General features: G+C 40.6%; 1 protein-coding gene across 2 annotated transcripts in view; it reads right to left on the reverse strand.

Annotated features, from left to right (window-relative positions):
- The window catches only part of LOC109840236 (NAD-dependent protein deacetylase SRT1), a 30,035-nt gene that overhangs the window by 2,046 nt on the left and 6,928 nt on the right, over positions 1 to 21,061 (reverse strand). For both annotated transcript variants that reach the window (XM_020408802.1, XM_020408801.1), the window contains 4 exons: positions 3,376 to 3,454; positions 2,352 to 2,405; positions 1,481 to 1,574; positions 30 to 112 (listed from right to left, as the gene is read on the reverse strand). In XM_020408802.1, coding sequence (XP_020264391.1) covers positions 30 to 112; positions 1,481 to 1,574; positions 2,352 to 2,405; positions 3,376 to 3,454 — 310 coding nt within the window. The remainder of the gene's footprint in view (positions 1 to 29; positions 113 to 1,480; positions 1,575 to 2,351; positions 2,406 to 3,375; positions 3,455 to 21,061) is intronic.

Genomic DNA, 21,061 nt, shown 5'->3' on the forward strand with positions numbered 1-21,061 from the left:
CCCCAGTTAAAGGATACAAATATTTGTACCTCAACGGATTTGAGAAAAGGCAGAGGAGCGCTAGGTCCATGTATACTTTGTATCTTGAGAATCCATTTCAAATAAGTTTTCTCTGCATCGCAAACGAACAACTGCTATGAGACAAACAGTAATATAAACTATTTTTCTTCATTACTATCCTATGGAAGAAGGGAAGTTGGTGTGTTTATAAATGGATTACACGATGACAATACAGCCAATTTGAGGATCAACTTTAGCTAAAAATGTACAATAAACTAATAAATTGCAAAATTATCTAAATAGCTACATGCTATGAGACAAACAGTAATATAAACTATTTTTCTTTATTACTATCCTATGGAAGAAGGGAAGTTGGTGTGTTTATAAATGGATTACACGATGACAATACAGCCAATTTGAAGATCAACTTTAGCTAAAAATGTACAATAAACTAATAAATTGCAAAATTATCTAAATAGCTACATGCGCAGGGACAATAAGTGCTAACATACTTGCGTGATGATAGTTCCTCAACGTCTATTTAGCATCGCTTATGGAATGTACTCCCTCTTAAAACATTAGCAATCGTTTTTCATAGAAGTCATGGCGCTCATAGCTTTGAATACAGTACATGACAATTGCATGAGTACATCACAGATCTATGCCATTACCTTGTGCCAATTTATGTTGAACGATTGATTTTACTAGAACACCACATACCTATTACTACAAGTTTAGCCAAGTTAAATAGGGAGCTAAGTTGCATGGAAACGGGTACGGGTACTGGTACGGGTAGGGTACACGACAAAACTGTAAAATGTTGGGTACGGGGACACGACTACATATATATATATATATATATATACTAGACATCTAAACGACCCATTAACTATATAGTTTTGAACTTGGGTATGGACTGAAACGAACCGACTCATATCCCATTAGTTTCAAAAGACGGATGTGAAGTGTAAGCTCTACGTCCAGGAAGTCTTTGACAAGTGTTTTAAATTAACACATATATCATCTAATTGAGTACATGTTGTAATAAATGCATGCATATATTCAAGAAGTGTCCATGAAGTTTGGGTACGGGAAAGTGTCGGGCACGTGTCCGGTACGGGTACGGCTTCAATAATGAAATACCCGGGTAACATAGATAGGGAGCTAATCAAAAGCTAGGCTTAGTCATGTTGGTGATTCCAAAATTAAAATCTCTTCTTTTTTTCAATCATAGTTTGATTTCGGAGATAGTCAGATTCTTTCTTGGTGCACTACTATATATTTTAACTAAATGAACAGTTTCAGATGGAAGATAATGCAGCAGCAAATAAATTGCTCCCTATGAATCTATTTATTGATTGACGTCAGCACACAGGTGCAAATTTCCTTATGCTGCTTATGGGACCATTAATGCCAGTGCACAAATATATACAGCTGGAAAAAAATGAAGTAGAAATCAGATGAAAGCAGTTAATCTTACTTTTTGGTGAGTGTGAAAAACTGATCTGGACAAAATCAACACGGATATATGGAGGAATCCGGAGATTAAGGAAGTGCATAACTCCTGCAATGACCTATTTTGGTTCCACTCAATTGTTAAACCAGTAAAAAAACAAAATGAAGCAAACTCAACACAAATTAAAAGCAAGGCAGAAAATCATGATTATATTTAAACAATAGGGGTAAGACCGGAAAACACAAAATTGGAAAACAAAAGCATTGGAAATTGTTGTAGATATCCCTGACAGAAGAATGCGTACAGGTCAAATTCAAATCCTTTTCAAATAAGTGATAGCAGAAGCCCTTCTTGTTGCCATGAAAATGATTTTAAGCCATGGCTTATTAAGAATTACATATAGTATATGAACGGAGAATGAATAAGGTGGTAATTTTATATTGTAAACAAACACGATGCACAATAGCTAAGTAAAGATCTTTGTACGGGAAATTAGAAAAAAGTAAAACTTACACTCATTTGATTAGGGAGAAAGAAGCAACCTAACCAAGTGTAGGCAAAGGGTACTACCTACTTTACAGTTTACTTGACACAGAGTAGTACATCACTATGACACCTGAACTTTGAACAAGTGGCCGCAATCATCAGCAAGTTTGCATAAACGTGATTATCTCTTCGCTTCTGATTGCAACTGAAATGATCTAGGATGCCTGCACTAAGTGGACTTCCATACTCCAGGGTAAATACGTGCTGACCTCATCTTAAAATCCATGTGCAGATGTATATCACCACAGTTGCCTTTAAGTAACATAGTTAATATTTTTCTAATATTAAGTGAAGCCACGTTGAAGACATACATGATAAATTTGGCTATTTTAATCAACAAGAAGGCTACCTTATCAACTCGCCCGTGAATCACCAAGCTTGCTTTCTTGTCTTTGGGAGTTTTCTGTTAAAAAAAGAAAAAGTTTCAGGATCCAGCATAAAAGAAGTCTACACATTAAGATATGTTATGCTTTTAATATGCAACTGATATACAACAGAAAATTACAATATGCGATGTGTTAGCATATATTATTTTCTCTGTTAATTCAGATGTGTAATCTCTGAGAAAAGAATAATCTATTAGGAGGAATTATAGAAACAGTCCCAAACAATGATAACCATCAGCAGAATCATTGTGGAGGACAGATATTATTATGCCAGGCTAGTAATATAGTCCCTGGAAAAAAATCACCATCTAAATAAAAAGCTAATATTCAACCGAGGAACCATATACTTCAGTGTTTAGGTAGCCAACAAAGAAAACTTAGATCCATACATAACTCAAGAGTGAGCACAAGCAACCAGCATTACACAAATTGGAACTCAACATCAAAAAGAAAGGGAAAAGAATCACAAGCTTTAAAGGGTTTTAAGAGTTTTAAAAATGTGGAAATATATGCACAAGAAAATCACTGATGATGAAAGGATAGAAATCAACTTAGAACGAGAAAGTACTAGGAAGTTTAAGAATGTTTGAGTACACATACATCCAATCAAATGTTATCCAATGGTTGGCAAACAACTTTACTCAAATGTGACAAAAATGTTCACACATCACCAAATGGGAAATAAATTTTAGACCAGTTATAAGAAAGCACAATACTGCAAAAATAAACTTAATCTCTCCATGTAATTTATGAGGTACCTAGCAAGAGCAGTTTGTTTGAAATGTTGAATTATATATTATGATATAACAGGAAACTTTAGAGGGCAGCAATTAACTAAAAAGTTGCCCGAATTAACATCCCATCAGCTTTATATCTTATCGATTAAGCAATCAGCACATCACAGGATCCATAGAAGCATACTTCTAAAACAAAGGCCCAAAAACCATTACATTGTACATATAGGTGTGATGGAGAAGAAAAAAAAACCTGAAGATTGACAATAACAATTTTTCCACCACCACGGATTGCTTTAAGAGGCAAGTTGCAAGCAGGAGTTATCTGCAAACTGCATGGAGAAGGGTGAGTAAGCAGCCCTTGCTTCATTAAGAAGCATAAAAAAGACATTTATCATACCAACAAAGACTGCTTATGACTGCAGGCGAAGCTTGTAAGTCACAAAATAAATAAAAGGAAGTTACATCAGTTGATCATATGCATACGATGAGAACAGAATAGGAGTTCCTCTTAATTTTGGTAAAGATATTTGTTACATGAAACAGAAAGTTATCCCTCAATAAACAGAAAGTTTATTCCTCACAAACTATAAGTCATCTCAGGCTAGCATGGTAATATACATGATCTTCTTTTAGTAGTTGTTTGCGTTGGGAATAAATTTTATTGCAGAATCCATTACAAACGTTTATCGATTACAATGGAAACAAAAGAGTGAGCTTTGTGCTTTATAAAACTTCTTTTTACAATAAAACAAGATTAAGAATGCTCCCTAGAAACACACGCAGAAACGTTTATTGTTTGTTGCTTGTGTGGGATCTTTCCATGTGCCGGAGGTGCGTTAGCCCATGGACGACCGAATCACGGATCAAGTTAAATCGCAAAGAAGGCTTTGGAGTTGGCGTTTCGTTTTAGAAACAAGGACAGAAATGGATATCTCAACCAGGTGAGACAAAACACTCTTCTCAATATCAAGTCAAAGTTTAGATCTCGAGGAAACACCGAAGGCTCTTGAGGATGCTTGAAAACAATGAAGACTCTCTCTTGCTCAAAGTTCGCCAAAAGCTCAAGTCTCTGCCTAGAATTTGCTTGGTCCTCGTGCATATGGATGCTAGAGAAGTATTTATCTATGAAGCACGGACACGCATAACATGAAGCTGTGTCGTGTCGTGTCGTGTCCGTGTCGGACACACGTGTCGAACACACATATCCTATGTATTTTTTAGGATTTGCCTCGTGTCGGCGTATCGGATGGCCGTGTCGGATCCGTGTCCGTGCTACATAGGTATTTATAACATTTAGGAGCCGTTACTGAAGATAGAAAGTCGAAACCAATGCTAACTGACAACTCATGTTTCCGAGACAGTGTCCACTGTCTCGGAAGAAGGGGTTGCTCCAGCCCGTTTTGTAATCGACATCCCCTTTAAATGTCACGATTTCTGCAGTTATAGGCAGATTTTCAGTTTGTAACTGTTTCCTCACGTTTATGGATAATACCCAGCAGTTACGAAGCCACATGGGTCGCACAAATCTCGAGAAAACCGTCACAAAACGACGTGACCCTGTCACATAGTTTTCGAGACAGTTTCCGTGTCTCGAAAACTATTTATTGTCTCATAGTTTCCGAGACAAATTCCTTGTCTCGGAAACTATGTGCTATCTCATAGTTTCCTAGACAAATTCTTTATCTCGAAAATTGTGTGATGCCCTCTTGTTTTAGTCGTTTTGCATTTTTATGCATTCATTAGTTAGTCTTCGGCATTGGATGATTTTCTTTGACTATGATGATGACTTTTATCATCTTTCTTCATTTCGAGCTGTGTGCGATAATTTATAGGTAATTTTTGACGCCTACAGGTACCCCCTCCAAAGTGTTTCAGCCTCATTTTTTTATAGAGGATGCTGGAATACTTTATATATGATACACTCAGCCTTCAATTCGTTAACTTATTCAGCTTTCAGTCTATCCAGTATTTTGTCAAATAGCCGAAATTCTCCCGATACTACGTTTATCGTTTGACCGTTGTCGAAATCTTGAATCAAAGCTGGTATGTTGATTTTTGAATTAGCTCGTATCGTTGAATCGATATTGAACTGATCATCTTCGTCATGGGTCCGTATCTGAATTACCATTAAACTCCCCAGAATAATTCTTTGACCTAAAGATTATCCTGAGCCTATTTTGGCGAACTTGTTGACGCGTTGACCAACGTTGACCTTTGTTACGGTGCGAATACAGTTTATACTCATACATTAACTGAAGTCTACACAGTTTAAAATCTCCGGTGTTTTTTCGTCACTTCTGCTCGCCTCCCCAAGTTCAAAAATCTCCTCTAAAACCATACTAAAGAGTTCTCAAACCCTTCTCTCCTCTTTAGCCTTCAATTTTGGTTGATCTTGTTTGAGAAAACTAGGGTTTCGAAGCTTCTCCTCAAGGTTTGATCTTCTACTCGTATTTCCTCCACAAATTCTTGTTTTCTCCTTGTCCTAGATGAAATCCGAACTCATAGTTCGAGTCTTGGGTTATTTTAATCCTTTGTTTTGAAATTTCACCCAAAACCCTAACTTTTTCTTGATTTTTAGGTCAAAATCATCTCTTTTCATCATGTCTCCCAAGAGATCGCACGTTTCCTGAGGTAGATCGACCACTCAGGCCTCTGAGAGGGAGGATCCCACCGTTTTTTCATATGGATGTTAGTTTTCTAAACTTTTATCAATTCAAAAGTTAAAATTTTGTGCGTATGTCCTCATTCGCCTTCCTTTGCGAGGTATTCGGGAAGAGCCGATATCCTTCTTTGCGGGGATCAACGCTAAAAGATGTGTTTTGTTTAGTCAAAACTTGCTTAGTTAAAACACGTCTCAAGGCAAAAGAGACGATTTTACGCTGTCTTGCATTTTGTAAGGCGGGTATATTGTCGTATTGTTTACACGACAATGTACGGTGCCTCTCACGTGCGAAACAACTAAAATCATCTCGACAATCACAAGGTATGACTCTATCTCTTGGATTCACGGGATGAGTTTGACTCTTTGTTTTGCCTTAAGATATATTTTGAACTGCATTCCGACAGATATATTTTTCTTTTTCAGTCAATTTCCCATCCATGGTCTTCTCTGATAGAGAAGTGATCGGTCAAAGTGGCATTGTCTATGCTTCTTTTGACGGGAGTCCTCTTATTAGAGAGGCTCCTTAATTTAATATTGATTGTCCGGAGGACGTTCCCGAGCTCCGTCGTGTTTTACGTCAGTTGATTACTAACAATCCATTGGTCAAGTATCAGGATTCGGCTGGATATTTGAGGAAGCCCCAGTATCTGTTTGGAGACTCTGTAGAAAATCCTGAGAAGCTTTCATGTGAGTCGGAGCAGTGGTTGAACGAGCACGATGGAGTATTTAGATATATGCCTCCTATTCCTCAGCATTATTCTCTTCTATAACTCAGGAATTTGACGGTGACCCGAGAGATGTCTTGGCGGCTAACAGAAGACCACGAACGTATTCATTGCGGATTCATTGGTAAGGACGTCAAAACTCCGGGTTCAAGTGACAGGAATTCTGTCTGTGGGCTTCATCCCAGGATATTGGGTCAGGACAATTTGCTACAAAATAAGTTGATGTTAAAGACAAATACTATGAAGAACCACTTAGTTCGTTTGGGAAGGGAGTTGTCAGTTAAGAAGTATCGGTGCTATGGTTGGGTCTATTATTCTGCTGACAGATGATGGACAAGACTGACGAGCTATGTGCTTAGTCGTTGGAGAAATGAGTTAGCAAGTAACGGATTGTACGTCCCCATCCAAGCTAGCATGTATGGCATCCCGATCAGTGTAGATCACTTCTTTGCTTTGTTTAAGATTTACAATTCGGACACAAATACTTTTGTGACCAAGAATGGAGACTTAGGTCTTCCTCTCCACGAGATGATGAAAGCATTCGGGTTACCAATGGGGGATATACCTTATCAAGAGTATTTTCCGACCGTTTATCAGTTGAATCGGATGAAGGAGACGGCCTCTGTCGCGCATGACATTTTCTGGGAGTTGACTTGTCATTATCAGACGGTCATGGCTGATGTAAACATTAAGGCGGAAAAAAAATTCCACAAGTCAGCTTGAAACAGTTTGCGGATTACCTCTTCAAGCATCTTGAGGACCGCTCCGGAAAGGAGGTGTGTGAATTAACACCTTTGACACCATCAGAAATTAATAGGCTGTTGCTGAAGACCAACGCCCAATCATATACGACCCGTTCGAACGAAGAAAATTTTTCGAAGGGTACGAAGTTCCAGTCCTTTTTGTGGTGTGCTCAAAAGAAGATTACGCTGACAACTCTTCTGGTAAGGTACTTAGCCATTTTACTAAAGAAATGTGTAGTACCTCATCAACCTTCTGATGCACTGGCTATCAAAGTCTTGTATCCTGCTGTTCAGCTGGCAATTGGGCTCTGACTCTCCCTACTCCTAGCTATGATCGCCGATATTCATAGTGTACTTCGCCATCTGGCTACCACTTTCACACAGGAGGGGAAGAAACCTTCAAGTGAGATCCCAACAACCAAGATAGAGCTGCCTTATACTTACTTGATGGCGTGGTTGGTCCTCCACAGGCCATATTTGATGACAACACCCGATACTGCTGATCCGGGTCTCCCTATGATGCAGATCTTAGAGGAATGTAAATGGACGGTCATGCAGTGGTATGAGGTCTCAAGGCAATTCCAGGTTCACAAGTGTTGGGAATTTTTCAAATGTTTCCCTCAATTTTCCGGAAGTTATAATGATATGCTCGTAGATGAGGAAGAGCCAAGGAAAAATAGAACTATCTTAGATGTAGGATGTTTTCGCTGACTAATGAACATTCGCCCCAGCTACCTTATCTTCCGAGTGAAGAATGTTTGTAGCATCGAGCCCTATCTCCCCTGTAGATTCGCTCGTCAGTTTGGATATGACCAACTGTACGTTGGGAACCCAAACAAAATATTAAAGACTTGTGGTGGTCTTATTGACAGTGTACGGGCTTGGTTTTGGGGTATAAGTGGTTGCACAAATGCCCAGTTTAGCCTTCCAGCCGTCAAACCTCATCTACAGATGACATTCTTGTATTACAAATGGCTCATTGCTGCTAACACGCCCACAAAAAAGAAGAAAATCTCGGAACTAGAGGCGATAACAACATCCAGACTTACCACTGAAATAGTTCGAGAAACTATTCTTTCTGGGAAAGGAAAAGCACCTATTGAATCCTCCAGCAAAGGGAAACAAGTCGCTGATACTGATGAAAGCGAGGAGGAATCCTTCGAAGACATAGCGTGGACATCTAAGGAAGAAGATGGGGCTGAAGGTGCCGAATTTGGAAGTGACGGTGAGGAAGGTACATCGGATCTTCCGTATTCTTTCTTTCCAAGGGAACGAGCGAGTTCACCCATTGCTCATAGGACTCATCATGCTGACCTACCTCAATCACCGAAAGCTCTAAAAAGAAGGAAAGAGAGGGTTGTTCTGACATCTCCCAATTGGATGACGGTGAAAGTTCTTAACGGAGATGAAGAGGAAGAAGATACAATGCCCCTCACTCATAGAAAGAGATCTCGACCTTCAACTTAGGCTCAAGCTGAAACTCAAGTTTCTCCAAAAGCCGAGTTGCGCACAAAATATCGCTATGAGAGATCCGATACTCTGGGAGAAGCGCGTCCGTCAAAAAGGACTAAGATGGTCGTGCACCGACGACGTACTCCTTTGCCGGTAATGGAAGAGGAGCCGACCCACAACATTCCAGTTGAGGAAAGAGATAATATTTCGTCTTTGCATTTCTTCCACTATATCGTTCTCAGAGTTGTTTAACTCATTTTGCAATTTGTTTTCATAGGTGACCGTGAAGAAGGCAAAATTCCATATGGACCCTCTTCTCCCGGACTTAGGCATACCGAGGAGCCAAGTTTCGTACAACAAATGCATAAGGTCATAGCTGATGAGCCTGTCGGTGATGGGCCTGCTAAAGAGATCGGAGTTCAACTCGAGCCCCCTACCACAGTCGCTCCAACTGCTTCCAGCACAGGTACAAGTATTTTCTCATTCCGAGGGCAATTCCGAGAGATGAGTGAATCAGAGTGCGTATCTCCTCTAATGGTTTCTGCGCTTCATCTTCTTTTAGAGAAATTAAAGGAAGCGAGTACCTGTGCCAGAGCTGCAGAACCTGTTGCAACGACTGAAGGTAGAGTTGGTTTCCATTTGGTATGGATTCCTATATATATACATATATATATTTACGCTCACGATTTGGTTGGTTTTGTAGATGTTGTGATGAAGGAGCCAGCTGAAGAAAAAGTCGCTCATGAAGCTGAGGTCGGGGATTTTGATGAACACACCCTCGATATGAATCTTTTTGAAGATGACCATCAGTTGATCTCCGACTTATTATCGGGGAAAGCTCCTAATGAGGCTGCAGGACCAACTGTTGAAGCCGGTTCATCTGCATGTATGAATTTTATTCTCGAGTCCCAATTATCCCTTTGTTGCTTAATTTCGGATGATTATATGGGAATTTTAACTATAGGATCAGTCACTGATGCCGATACAACTACAGCTTCGGGGGCTTTAGAGCAGGCTCAAGACTTGGGTTCTTCAAGTTCGGAGTGGGTTGTTGCTAAAATTCAACCATCTCCTTCCTAACCCAAGCCTCTCGTTAGCTCCGATCTGATGTCGGCGAAGGTCCCAGCTACCAAGTCAACTGACGAAAGGGTACATCAGCAATCGCCATCTCTGAGAAAGCTCTGATCGCTCTCAAAACTAAATTTATACTATCAGGATAAGAGAGCCAAACTGAAGGATCTTCTGTTAGACTCTGTAAGTTTCTGCTCACCATTACTTTTGAAATCCAAGTATCAAATATGTATTCGATAATTTTTTTGAGTGCTTACTTTCCTTGCTCCTATTGTAGCGCCTCCTCTGTCACTACTCGAGCCCATCAAAGCATTGATGACGGATAAGGATCCAGATAGGGTCGTTATCTGCACAGATCTTCATAGCTTCGTCTCCTTAAACATCATGATCGATCGAATTCTTCATAATGGGTCATCTTTTGACAACTTCAGAAGATCCCTTGATCGACATGTGTTGGGGATCAGGAAAGAAGGGTATTCGGATTTGGTCGATTCCGTTGAAGCATACTTGGCTAACCTGGAACAGGAAATCAAGGAGCTGAGGAAACTTCAGGCTAGCGGTGCTTCCTCTTATATAACTGTCCGAATGGAATCAAGGCTGAAGGCGTGGCGTGATGCACAGAAGTCAACTAAACTCGAACTTCGGAAGCTACGAAGCCGTGTGACATAGATGCAGGTAAACATCGCTAAAAAGGATAAAGCTAAGGCTGATTAGCGTCAAGCTTTGAAATCCCGTCAAACCAAGATAGTTCGTTTAGAGAAAGAACGTAAGGAAGCCAAGGATGCTCGGGGTATCTTAGAAATTGATTTGGCTGAAGGGGAGCGTGCCCGAACGAATATGCTTGAGCAACTGGAACCCCAAAACAAAAAGCTTATTGAGATAGAACAAGAGATTGTCAAGGCTCAAAGACTGAAGAATCCTTAAAAGCCAACCTGACGACGGAGTTCAAACAAGCCTACGCAGAAGAATTTTCCAAACTTGAGGAGCAAATTCGTAGTTATACGCTGTCTTTAGACTAAGAACATTTTTCTTGTACCGGCACTTCTTTTGTATTTTCTTAAGTTCTTCTCATGAATAAAATTAACTTTTTGCTCATTTAAGTCTTATTATGATTACTTATTCTGTTTGAAATAAATAAACATAATACTCATAGGATTTTTGGCACACGTTGTGTTAAAATAATGAACTCTTTTAGACTTTATGCTACAATGTTGAATATGTAGGCTACATGTTTCAGATGTAGGCTTATCTCTAATAAGGAATCGAGAGGACGTCCCTCATGCATAAAAGGCATGGATTCAGAGATTATTAGCTAAATAATAATCACTGGTTATGATATTGAATATGTAGGCTTTGTTATTTTTATACAAAAACGTATCACCCGGTAACGTGTGTTAAACGCAGACTTATCTCTAATAAGGGATCGAGATAATGTCCCACATGCATAAAAGGCACAGATTTTGGGTGTTGAAAGATTGTGTTTTCTCTTGGGGCAAAGACGAACCCGATGCCAGAGATGAAGAATTTTATATTCTATCTCCTGATGTCTTTCTTTTGGGGCCAAAGACAAACCCGATGTCGGAGAGGAAGAATTTTATATTCTATCTCATGCTTGTCTTCTCTTAGGGCGAAGACGAATCCGATGTCGGAGAGGAAGAATTTTATATTCTATCTCCTACTTAAAAAACTCAAAATGGTGTTTTCACTTCAAGAATCTTGGAAGGTGAAACCAAGAGTGAGATCTTCATTCCTAGAATCGAAAAGATCCGGATAACCCTAACTTTTATAGGATTGGTTCCCCAATCTGAAGATGAATTTTTCATTTATCGAGATAAAATTCCAACTTTGACCCTAACTATAGGAAGATTTGACTGAAGAGGAATGGCTGAAAACCTTTCATTTATCGAAAGGGAATTCTGGTTTTAGTCCTAACTGTAGGAAGATTTGACCAAGTGAGAGTTTGAGGCGACCCTAACTGTATGAAGGTTTGATCGTACGATTTGAAAGTGGACCTCTCGCTTATGGAAAGAATCAAGAGGGGATATTAGTTTTGGTCCTGACTATATAAAGGTTTGACCAAGCAAGCAGTGGGAGTGAAGTACAAATAATAGTAAGAATGTTAACTTGTACAAATCACTCAGTGAGGGTTTTTTTAGTGTTAAGTTGCAGGTACTTAACACGAATGAGGTTTGATAATCGCCTTGGATTAACAGATTGAAATTTGAATGTTGTATCAGGACTTTAACAGTTGGAGTATTAAAGGTTTGGACTCAACGGGAGTTTGAATGGACTTAATCACGAAGAATTTTGATGAACCCACTACCGTCAATTGATTTGAACAGTAAGAGATTTTACGGTTGAGGACTGCGAATCATCAAGCACTCCACAATTACATCGTGGGAGTTTCATGAGGGAAGACAGACTCGATGAAGTCATTGAATCTCATATCGACAAAAAAGTGCTCGGAACATCAAAATGAGAGGGTTTTAATCATCTTAAAAATGATTAAATAACCACAGTAGGAGGTTCTTAATTATTTTTTTATTCATGATTAAGAATGAATTATTCAGATAACTGGTCTTTATCTTGAATAATCAGCTGATCTCGGGTTATCCTTAAGAATAACCTGCATAGCATTCTTCAGAAACTTCCCATTAGAAAGGTTATCCAGCACGTACTAAGGATAGTACTTTTTCAGGAGCTTAATAATATCACATCCTTCTAAGGCGATCTCAGAGTTTAGAACCGGGTTGGTGCGCAACACATGTTTCGTCGTGCGCTTTCCTGAGAGCCTCCTCTGCTTCTTTGGTCGAAAGACATCGGAATAGCAAACCATCATACGTGCGGCGATAGAGCGTCTGAGTCGTTGCGTTGTAATAGAATCTCGGTGCTTTTCGTCGGACAGAGTCTCTTTCTTTTATGTCTTCTAGTAAAATACCGTGTAAGACATAATCAATAATGAGAAAACGCTAATCTCGAGGCTAGAGTTCGGTTCTGATCGAGTGTGCCTCTTTGATGCCTAAGGCGTAGTCCGGTACGAAAAGTTTGTGAGTTCTCACAATAACCAATTGTTCTGTTTTAGAATATTGTGCCAGAGATACTACTAATGCTACCAGTGCATCTGTATGTGCATTCTGGAAATGCGAAATATACTCGATGAAGAACTCTTCGAACGAATCTGCTATCTCAATGGCAGCCTGGTGGTACGGGATCAGGTCCTGATTTCTGACTTCGTACTCTTCTCTAACATGCTTGACTATCAGTTGAGAATCACCAAAAACTTCAAGATACTCAATCCCCTGCTCTTTGGTGAAACTGAGTCTAATGAGCAGCGCGTTGTATTTAACTACATTGTTGGAACATGACTCGATCAGTGAATAGGCTCGAGGCATCACATGTTTCTCCGGGGAAACTAAGACGACTCCAACTCCTGAGGATATTTTTGAACATCCAGAAACGCTAGCCACATTAGTTGCTCGAGAAGCACCATCGAAGTACAATTATCACACCTGCTGTTAGGAGGTAGTGTTGACTTCATGAGTTTTATCCGGTAAATCTTCATATAATTCGGTTGTATCAATTGTAGGGTTAACCGCTAGGAGATCACAAATTACTTATCATTTGACCGATTTTTGTTGCTTAAAGTGCAAGTCGTATTGGAAAAAGAGCAGGGATCATCTCGCTAATCGCCAATTCATAGAAGTCGGTGGTGTTATGAATACCCGGACTGGGTTGACATTGGAAATGACGTAAATCGTATGTCCAACCATGTAATGCCGCATTTTCTGAATTACAAATATTAAGGCGAGGCACTCATTCTCAATCATCGGATATCGCGATTCTGTACCTACTAACGTACGACTCTGATAGTACACTGCCTGTTCGTGGCCGTTGTCATCGTCTTGTGCGAGCAAAGCACTTAACGAGTGGTTCGTCGTCTTGACATAGATCAAGAATAGTGTTCATAACTTTGGTGCAACGAGAACGGGAGGATTTGTCAGATATGCTTTGATATCCTCAAATACCTTCTGACAAGCAACATCTCAAATAAACGATACACCCTTCTTTATGAGCTTGGAGATGGTTGGCATTTTCCGGAGAGGTTCAAGATGAACCACCTGATGTAAGCCGGACTCCCTTGCAATCCTCTGAGTTCTTTGAGGTTCCTCGGAGGTTGCAATTCGTATATCGTCTTCATTTTATCGGGATCAATATAGATACCCTTCGTGGTGACAACGAATCCGAGAAATTTGCCATTGGACATTTCCAAAAAGAACTTGGTAGGATTCATCTTCAATTGGTGACTCCGCATGAGATCGAACATCGCCCTCAAGTCTTTAATGTGGTCATCTTTACTGTGACTTTTCACAACCAAGTCATCAACATAGCACTCGACGGTCTTCCAGAGATGTTCCTAGAATATCTTCGTCATTGTTTGTTGGTATGTGACGCCCACGTTCTTCAAGCCGAATGGCATGACTGTATAGCAGAAGATGCCGAGCGGTGTCCTGAATGCGGGATGCTTTTCGTCGTCCGGATACATCTTGATTTGATTGTAATCCGAAATCCATCCATGAAGGACATTCTCTCGAACCCGTACATGTTGTCGATGATGACATCCGTGATCGAAAAAGGAAAATCGTCCTTTGGGCAAGCGGTGTTCAGGTCTTTAAAATCGATACAGATCCTGATTTTTCCAAAGGACCAGGACAATATTCGCTAGTCAGTATTGTTCCTCCCTGATGAAGCCCGAGTCGATTAGCTTTTTGACTTCAGTCTCGATCGCCTCCATAATTTAGGAATGAAACCGTCTTTGCTGTTGTTTGACAGGTTTAACATCCGATTTTATGTTAAGACGGTGCATCGCTATGTTTAGGTTAAGTCCTGGCATATCTTCATAATTCCAGACAAAGACGTCGATGTACTCCCTGATGAGGGCAATCAACTCTTTTTTCTCTTCTGATGGGAGGCTATCGCTGACGAATATGGGCTTCGGATTCGCTTCATCACCCATGTTTACTTGAACCACTTTGTCTTCGGTGGGGGTTCTCTTTGCTCGAATATGTCAACCATATTGGATGTTTAGATGATGTATCCAAGGGTTTTCCCAAGTTGGTATTTGATCGTCTTCCTTCATTGTGGCGGGATCAATCGTAGTCATGTTCAACATTAGGCCTTTGAACATTTCCCAAGGCTGGAGTCGAAATTCCAATTTGTAGAATCTGACGAATATCTGTCTCTACCCGGGTTGGATGACTGGTTGATGACTTGCCAACAACATTCGTCAGATGAAGAGACATAGCCTACATCCCTATTATGTTCATAATAATTGTCGGGTTTCCCTTTTAGTACATAGGCAGGGCGGGGTGCAACCCGGATACCTTGACCAAAATGATGACCTTCACTGAGCGTGAGGTTGTATCATTGCTTCTTCATATAGTCACGTGCTTGTGAGCTGTATCTGAAGAAATGCCGACCAGGTCCTTCATCATCAGCATTGGTTTCTAAGAAGAGATTGGAGGGCAGGAATGACTCCGTTTTACCAAAGATTATTTTTTTCCACCCTCTGCCTTTGCAGGTAAGACGATGGTTGTTTTGAATGAGTCTTGGACGCATTTTTTTGTCATGCAAGACGACCGAAGCGGCATATGTATGTCAGGGTTAGTATATAGTTCCTGCATTACATCATTAAGACAAAACGAATACTCTAAATCGTCATTTATTGCATAATCGGTAAGTTGCCAGTTACAACTTCCATATGACGATTCGCCACCGTCAAGATCAATTATAAGAGGTTCAATGTCATTGAATACAAGACATTCATCATAATCGAGCCCAGTTTCGGTATTAGCTTCTTCTCCGCTGTCCGTACCCAGGACTAATGGTTCAGTATCGTATTCAGCACCATATAAAAGAGAGTCAGTAAAATAATTTTCTAATCCCTTAAATGGTTATCTATCCGCGACCATCGTCTTGACCTCATTATTAGTGTCAACATATTTCAGACACTGATGGAGGATGGAAGGAACTATAACGTTGCTATGGATCCAAGGTCGACCCAATAGCAAGTTGTAAGAAGTCTCTGCATCAATCATGTAACATGTGACTTCGGACTTCAAATCTCCAAGCTGACACTTCACTCGGGTTTTATCCACTGGCCTGGATCCACTGGTGTTGAATCCATAGATAACAGTGCGGCAGTGCCCGTGGAAACCAACTTGCTGATAGGAATCCCGAGATGATACATCAATCGGAGCGGTATGATGCTAACTGCAGAACCCGGATCTATTTGGATTCGGTTGACAACAGTTGAGCCAATGTACCTGATAAAATACAAAGGCCTATCATGCTTCGAGGTACTCACTTGCATATCCTTCTTTGTAAAGGTGATGCAAGAGAATTGTTTGGCTGCCAAATTGCAATGTTGAACTAGTAACTCTGGCTCTTCAGAGACTTGCTTAATCTGAGTGATGAAAACGTCAGAGTCAGCCAAAGCTTCTTGCAAAGCTTCTCTGATATCTTTGGAAAGACGTACCTGATAAAATACAAAGGCTTATCATGCTTCGAGGTCCTCACTTGCATATCCTTTTTTGTAAATGTGATGCAAGAAAATTGTTTGGCTGCCAGATTGTAATGTTGAAATGGTGACTCTGGCTCTTCAGGGACTTGCTTAATCTGAGTGATGAAAACGTCAGAGTCAGCCAAAGCTTCTTGCAAAGCTTCCCTGGTATCTTTGGAAAGACGTAGTAACTCATATAGAGTAATCCTCGCGGGAATGTTGGTTAGCTGGGCCATGACATCAAAGCGGTATGGAGTGTTCGAGCTTTCCAGTTTATCTCTTCCAATCGATCGAATGAAACGAGACTGCTTCGGAATCTGAGCCTCTTTGTGTTGAGGTTCTTTCTGTTTTGTCGTCACTCCCTTCTACTTAGCATCTGATTATTGCTGGGGCTTGTCAGTTAGTTTGGGAGGAGTTGAAACAACCCCCAGCTCAGCCAAAGTTTTAGTATTTTGATCAGAAGCTTCAGGATACTTGTACTAATATTCGTTCTCGTTCCTATTAGCAAAGGCTTCGCGCTCATCTTCAGAAAGTGGGAAGGTAAGGATCCATTCATCTTCCTCCGGGATTGCTATAGCAGGACAACAAGACTTTCCCTTGCTTTTGGGTTTCTTCTTGGAAGAGGAGCCCATCTACTGTTCATATCCGAGCAGATCTGGATGGACCCAAAGAATTTCACCGTTAGGGACAATATGTGGTACGAGTCCCTTCTGGCGTTGTCCATGAGAGTCATCGTTCACTACCTTCATCTCTACCTTCGATAAGGGCTCTGGTTGGAACCACGATAAAGGGACGGAGTTGTCGATAAGGGCAATTTGTACCAGTACTCGTGCCCGTTTCCATATAACTTAGCCGAAAACGCTTTAACGAAATTGTCGACTGATTCTCCATCTTTCTGTTTCTCATCCAGCAGTCCTAATTGATATCTCAGTGTTATGATCGAAAAAATTGTTGAGGAATAAGTTTTCCATTTCATCCCACCTGATAATACTCCCCGGCTTCAGATGGCGATACCAATCGAAGGCGGCCTCACGGAGGGTGTCTACGAATGACCGGACCATCAAAACTTCGTTTCCAGATATCATACCCAAGTGAGATTTGAAGTAGATCAAGTGTTGAGTTGGCGAACCTTTCCCGTCAAACGGCGTGAAGTTAATCAGATTCTTCATCGGATACGGGATTGATTCTCAATCTTTTCGCGATATGGATATAAGGCTAAGGAATCAATGCCGGTCTTACTTTACCTCTTGAACAGCTCCGTCAAAGCGTTGACTTTGCTTTCAAGGTCTCTCATCATCTTATCCTCACATGCATCTTTCTTCGGGCGATTCTGAGGAGGTTGAGGAGGCTCAACTGGACCACCCCCAATGTTATTGTCGTTGGGAGGTGTGCCGGCAAAAATGGTCTCATCCACATTCACATTTGTCTGAATGGGTGTGGTATTGCGACGACTGGACTCAGCCCGTTGACTCAGCTCATGTTTTGCTGATGAGGTTGTTGAGCATGTAATTCCCTCATTTGCTGCATAGCCAACTTTATTTTTATTTTCGTTTCAGCTCTGATCTCTTCTTGTTACTTAGCCAGAGCTTTTTGAAGCATTTGAGCCAACTGATCAGACGTAATTGTGAATGCTTCATTGGTTTGCCCTATGCTGGACATTGTATCGTCAGAGACGATTGCGGAACAAGAAGTCTCGTCATCTGAAAAAAATCCTTCGTGCATTCTCCTATAATCTCTGCATCTAGTGGCCCTTAGCTATAGCCGCGACATTCTTTGAGAGAGCCTTAGATCAACCCTTCCTCCTGGAGAAAAGTCAGGATCGGAATTGGTAGCCTGTTGTTTTCCTTTATCAGCCATGTTGATAGTGACTTCTGGTAATTCTTTATCTTGAATGACTGATCTTTTCCTGTGGAAACGTCTTGGTTTGGGCATTGACGCTTCGATGAAAAGTCTTTAAAATACAGAGACCCTTTGTGGAGTGGTTCTGAAACAACTACATTCAGACAATACTGCTCTGATGAGCCTTTCACATGAGCAATGAGGACTCGTTTCTCGAACAGTCCTCTTTCGAGACTTATTCACACCCCCAACCTGATAGTACAACTCATCGGTATGATGACCGAAGTACCCTATCATTTGCTGGTGTAGTTGGGCCTTGTTGACGTTCTCGAGACTAGGGCTGAGCATGGTTCGGTCCAAACCGAAAAAACCGACCAAACCAACCCGAAAAGTCGGTTTTATGAGTAGGACGGTTCGGGTCGGGTTGAAAACTTTTCAACCCGAACCGACCCGAATCGATCGAATAACCAATAGTGCAATACCCAAATCTCAAACCCAACCCACTACTCCAAAGACTCAGTCACTCAAACCCTAAACTCATTTCTACTTTTCCTTTTCCAGCCGCCGCTCCTCATTTCCTCTCTCACTCGGTCGCTCCTCCGCCGCGCTCCGCACTCCGAAGTGTCCGCACAGTCCGCAGTCTTCATGACCGAGGTCATAACATCTCCTCAGGCTCAGGATCTATCTCCGGCTTTGGGGGGACGATTTTGTGTATCACAGGACGACGATGAGGATGACGACTAAAGCTGGAAAAGCGGTGAATAGGATTTACGAGGAACTTTTGGCATACTCCATTCTTTGGCCCTCTCTGGTTATCGTAGGAAATAGGGGAGTGGGCTCATAGGAATGAAACTTTTGAACTTAAATTTTGTGCTTTTGAAATGCTTACGTTTTGTTTGGATGAATGTGAGTTCATTCCTTGTAACTATTAGGACCTGAATCATTATGGGTTGAAAACAATATCAGTGTTTAATATTCCTTGTAACTATTAGGACCTGAATCATTATGGGTTGAAAACAATATCAGTGTTTAATGCTTCATAATCTCCTACTTTGTTGATATCTTTTTTTTCATTATGGGTTGAAAACAATATCAGTGTTTAATGCTTCATAATCTCCTACTTTGTTGATATCTTTTTTTTTCTTTAACATATTATGTTGTTTGATAACAAGCTTTCAATTGAACCGACAATCACGGATTTGTAAGAGCTTTCATGGAAGAGCAAATGTAATAATTGTTTCTATTTGGTTTCTATTTGGGTAAGCTTATGTTTTGTTAGTTCTAACTTGAAGCTAGTGTTATTTCTAATAAGCGTTAGTTTTAATGGTATGTTAGTTCTAGTTAAGCCTATGTTAGTTCTAGTGACTCTCGTGTTAGTTCTAACTGATGTCATGTTAGTTCTAGCTTGAAGCTAGTGTTATTTTTAATATAAACGTTAGTTCTAGTGGTATGTTGGCTTTCGTCTTAGTTTTAGCTGATGTCATGTTAGTTCTAACTTTCAGCTAGTGTTATTTCTAATATAAGCGTTAGTTATAATGGTATATTAGTTCTAGTTGAGCCCCCGTTAATTCTAGTGGCTCTCGTGTTAGTTCTAGTTGATGTCATGTTAGTTCTAACTTTTAGCTAGTGTTATTTCTAATATAAATATTAGTTCTAATAGTATGTTAGTTCTAGTTGAACCCCTGTTAGTTCTAGTGGCTCTCGTGTTAGTTCTAACTTGCAGGTACTCTAGTGGTATGTTAGTTCTAATTGAGCCCATGTTAATTCTAGTGGCTCTCGTGTTAGTTCCACCTGATGTCATGTTAGTTCTAACTTTCAGGTAGTGTTATTTCTAATATAAGTGTTAGTTCTAGTGGTATGTTAGTTCTAGTTGAACCCCTGTTAGTTCTAGTGGCTCTCGTATTAGTTCTAGCTGATGTCATGTTAGTTCTAACTTGAAGCTAGTGTTATTTCTAATATAAGCGTTAGTTCTAGTGGTATGTTAGTTCTAGTTGAGCCCCTGTGGCTGTTAGTTCTAGACTTCTAGTGGCTCTCGTGTTAGTTCTAACTTCTAGCTTTTTTTATATATCGCAGGACGACGATGAGGATGACGACTAAAGCTGGAAAAACGGTGAAGAGGATTTACGGGAAATTTTTAACATACTCCCTTCTTTAGCCCTCTCTGGTTATCGTAGGAAACAGGGGAGTTAGCTCATACGAATGAAACTTTTAAAAACAATATCAGTGTTTAATGCTTCATAATCTCCTACTTTGTTGATATCTTTTTTTTTTAACACATTATGTTGTTTGATAACAAGTTTGATAAAGTTAGAACCGAACAAGCCGAACCGAACCGCATCGAACCGACTTGCAACGGTTTGGTTTTGAATTATAGGCGGACGGGTTCGTTTGTCCAAAATTTAGTAAAAACCGAGCCGACCGACCGTTTGCACACCCCTACTCGGAATGACTTGTTATCATCTTTGAGCGATCCAATGTCACGTCAGGAATCGCACGTTTAGGACCACCACCTTACGAGTGTAGGGTCTTAATTTGCTCCTGAGTTTCAATACGAGCCCCCAAGTGGGTGAAAATTGGAGTTTCCCGAACCTAGGATTGCTTTGATTTGGTGAGAGGATGCGTACGACCCCCAGCCTGAAGAGTCACTTAGGATTTGTTCACCAGATCAAAGCGTTCTTTGACCGGAGTTATACCTCAATCTTCGTGCAAAGGGCTAAGACGGTCCGCCATCATGATTTTGAACTGTGATAAGTCAAGACTGGCCCAATGCTTCACTGATACTGTAGCAGATGTAGTTGGAGCAGATGGATGAGGAACGAATGCTAACGGAGTTCGACGAAGCAGCCACGGGGTCCCTTCTTTGGCCGAGACACTGGCTAATGTCT

This window comes from Asparagus officinalis, chromosome 5 (genome assembly GCF_001876935.1).
Source record: "Asparagus officinalis chromosome 5, Aspof.V1, whole genome shotgun sequence".
In the NCBI taxonomy this organism is placed as follows: Eukaryota; Viridiplantae; Streptophyta; class Magnoliopsida; order Asparagales; family Asparagaceae; genus Asparagus; species Asparagus officinalis.